At 37.1% G+C, this 3,439-nt stretch overlaps 1 protein-coding gene across 1 annotated transcript; it reads left to right on the top strand.

Moving 5' to 3' along the window:
* The first annotated feature begins 487 nt into the window (after positions 1 to 487).
* LOC107796583 (mitogen-activated protein kinase kinase kinase 20-like) lies at positions 488 to 1,654 on the top strand. Its single transcript, XM_016619378.2, has one exon. It carries the CDS (start codon positions 523 to 525, stop codon positions 1,516 to 1,518), a length of 996 nt encoding a protein of 331 aa, XP_016474864.2. The 5' UTR covers positions 488 to 522; the 3' UTR covers positions 1,519 to 1,654.
* The last annotated feature ends 1,785 nt before the right edge of the window (positions 1,655 to 3,439 follow it).

The following is a 3,439-nucleotide window of genomic DNA, read 5'->3' as shown; positions in this document are numbered from 1 at the left end:
ACGAAAAAGAATTGCTATGTCTCCTCTAATTGTTGCTCTTTAGTCTTCCTTAAAGTAGAAATAACAAATTTCGTTGAATGAACTTGATTAGTCTCATTTGAAATAAAATATCAGCATTTTTATTGGTGTATATCCCGTGGTTAAGTTGAGGACAACTTAATTAATTTACATAGATGGACGTACCTAAAAAGGTAACAATTTTACAACAAAAAAAAGTGTTTACGAGTTATAATAGAGGATAAATTCCATTTCTATATAAAATTTCTTCAGGATTTTTAATTTATTAATTTACACATTATTTCTAGAATAATTTATGCAACAATAAATATAAAATTGAAATCACATACTAAAAATTTGTACTACTCCGTTTAGGAATAGGAGAGGAGACCGAATAAAATAGGGTAAATCAGACTAGTAGCCAAATAGGAAACAAAACTTTTACTACAAAAACTACACTGCGCAGCAGAGGCGAGAGAGACAGAGGATATTCACATAACATTCGAAGTAACCTAATTAGTTCTAATGGCGGAAGGAGAAGAAGAAGTAGAAGTTATGTGGAAGAGAGGGAGAACATTGGGGAAAGGAGGATTTGGCTTTGTTTCCTTAGCTTCCACTGATAATATTGATAACGCCGGTACTGTTGATCATTGTCTAATTCCACCACTGATTGCGGTAAAATCTTGTATGTTCAGCCGTTCTGAATCGCTTCAATTAGAGAGGGAATTTCTCCGCATGTTTGAAGACTCTCCTCACATTATTCGCTCTTTCGGTGTTAAAGTCACGCTAGAAGACGGTGTACTCCTCTACAACTTATTGTTAGAATATGCTTCCGGTGGAAGCTTGGCTGATCGCTTGAATTGTTCAGGGAAAGGAATGCCAGAGGTTGAAGTTAAAAAACACACCAAAAACGTCGTTTTAGGGCTTAGTCGTATTCATGGCTCCGGAATTATTCACTGCGACTTAAAGCCTCACAACATTCTACTTGTTACTCCTACTGATGATGATACAACAGAGATTGCCAAGATCGCTGATTTCGGGCTTGCTATGACTTTGGAAGATAGCTGGACACAAAAACAGGGTTTGAGAGGAACTAAAAGGTACATGGCACCTGAATCCGTGCTTAAGCAGGAGTACGGTCCAGAAGCGGATATTTGGGCTCTTGGCTGCACTGTCTACGAGTTGATCACTGGGAAACCCCTCTGGGAATCATCCAATTCTGATGCAAAGGTTGATGATGTGTTAAGCCGAATCGGGTCTGAGGAACCAAGTTTTGAGAATGAGAAACTGTCAGCAGAGGCAAAAGATTTTGTGAGAAGTTGTCTGGTCAAGAATCCGAGTTTGCGTTGGACGGCGGACATGCTCTTGAATCATTCTTTTCTGAAGTCAGCCAACAATGTCCAAACTGCAACAAAGACGAGGAAGAAGCAAAGTGGTTACATGTCTCTTTTGCGCAGACCCCATCGAAAGACAGCATTCAAGACACAGCCACACATTCGCGATTTGGTTATAGAACATTGATGCAATAATCAGAATGCACCTGCTGAATCTGAAGGAAGTAGAGAACGGAATTCGTGAAAGGCTCCTAGCTATAACTAACAATAGATAGCTGATTCATATTAGAAAATTGATTTATTGTATATGTAAAAGAACTACGTGTGGGCTTGATCCCCCTTTAGGAATTGTTTGGGGTACGTAGGCAGCCTGCGACCAAGATGATCAGGTGCAGCCCCTTCTTAGTTAAAAAACAATACAATTGAATACTGTATATGTAAAGAACTACGTGTGGGCTTGATCCCTCTTTAATTAGGATTTGTTTTGGGGTACGTAGGCAGCTTGTGATTAAGATGATCTCAGGTGCAGCCCCTTTTTAGTCAAAAAAATAAACTGTGTCTATGCTTATAGTTGATGAACACTCCTTACAAAGAAAAGGTTTCTTGTTGTATGTGAATTTTGGATATCGCTTAGTGGCACCTGTTTTGTAGTACATGCCTCAGTATTGGTATTTGTATTGCTGGTTGTTTTTTAAGCCAAAAATGGCCAATTCCTTTGTGAAGTTGTGATCCTGTAGTCTTCTTGCATTGGGTTTAATTATACCCCTACCCTCTTTAAATTGAGTCATTTCTTGGAAAGATTTGCTGTTTTGTTAATCAGCAGATAGACCTGCTTCTTTATGATTTTTTGCTTTGGCATTACAAGTTGTTGACTTGTTCAGCTATTATGAATTGATAGAGTTAGTCGTATCTGCTGTTACTTTTCTGTCTGCTATTGTATCAGCACTTGTTATCATTGTTGCATCTATTTATAATTCTGGTAACACAGCTTGTGATGAGAGATGACTTGAAACAGTCGTAAGTAGTTTTAAGAAAAGCTACAGGTGTCCCTCTTGTGAATTGACCATATTCGTGAGATGTTAGGTGACCTACAACAGTTACTGCTACTGGTTCCTTCCCTTTTTGAAAATTTTGCCTTTTTAGTTCTCAATAATTATTTGCTTCAAACAACTTCATTTGAGTATTGCCGCATTTCTTTTCTGCAGAATAATTTGTACACCAAAACTCTCATTTCGGTTTTTATTTCTTGTATGAAATCTGACTACTCGCTGCTTCTGTCATGAAAATTTGTAAGGTCCAGTGTACATTCCCAGTCTGTGCATGACATACAATCAAACCCCTCTATAATAATCTCGTTCGTTCCAGATTTTTTTGGCTGTTATAACGAAGTGTATATTATAACACAGCATGGAAATTGATTCCAAAAAAAACTTAACTTTGATAATAAATGGTTGTTATATAGCGATGTTATTATAGAGAGGTCTGACTGTATAACAATTGATTCTAGGAATACTCGTCTAGAGATGGGATCTAACTGAACCTGTAGAATCCATTTCCATTTATATGTTCCCTTTTTATTTGAATTCTGGGAGAGGAGGTGGCAGCTTGAAGTTTCCATGAAAAGGAACGTAACATCTTGTACCAAAGGGGATAGATTAGTTCTTGAAATATGTTAGTAACAAGTAACAACCCAGAGATCCCAAATTCGAATTCCAGCTATAACACTTTGGTGTTACAATAAAGAGGAAGACAGATTGATTATAAACATTTTGCAGATACATATTTCAAAAACTTTCTAGTCTAAGACATTACTTTAGATTCAACAGACCAACAATCTCAAGATCAGCGAATTGAGGAGCATAGTATACCCAAGTTGTACATCCTAATACTACCGTAGAATTTTAATTAGCTACTCCCTTTAACTGGTAAGCATATATCCAAGCAATTATGATATTTTCCAGTACAAATACCTTTGGGAAGTGATAACTGAAAAACAACTCCAAGACAGCAAGTAAAAAGTTTTGGCTTAGGTTGTAACTTTTTGAAAACTACCTCGGAACAGAACCAGAAGTACAAACCTACCACACAAGATTTAGACAGGCAAAAAA

Source organism: Nicotiana tabacum, chromosome 22, assembly GCF_000715075.1.
Source record: "Nicotiana tabacum cultivar K326 chromosome 22, ASM71507v2, whole genome shotgun sequence".
Lineage (NCBI taxonomy): Eukaryota > Viridiplantae > Streptophyta > Magnoliopsida > Solanales > Solanaceae > Nicotiana > Nicotiana tabacum.
This window is presented reverse-complemented; position numbering and strand designations above follow the sequence as displayed.

Coding starts and splice junctions, on each gene's coding strand:
- LOC107796583 (XM_016619378.2), top strand. CDS start 523: ATGGCGGAAGGAGAAGAAGAAGTAGAAGTTATGTGGAAGAGAGGGAGA.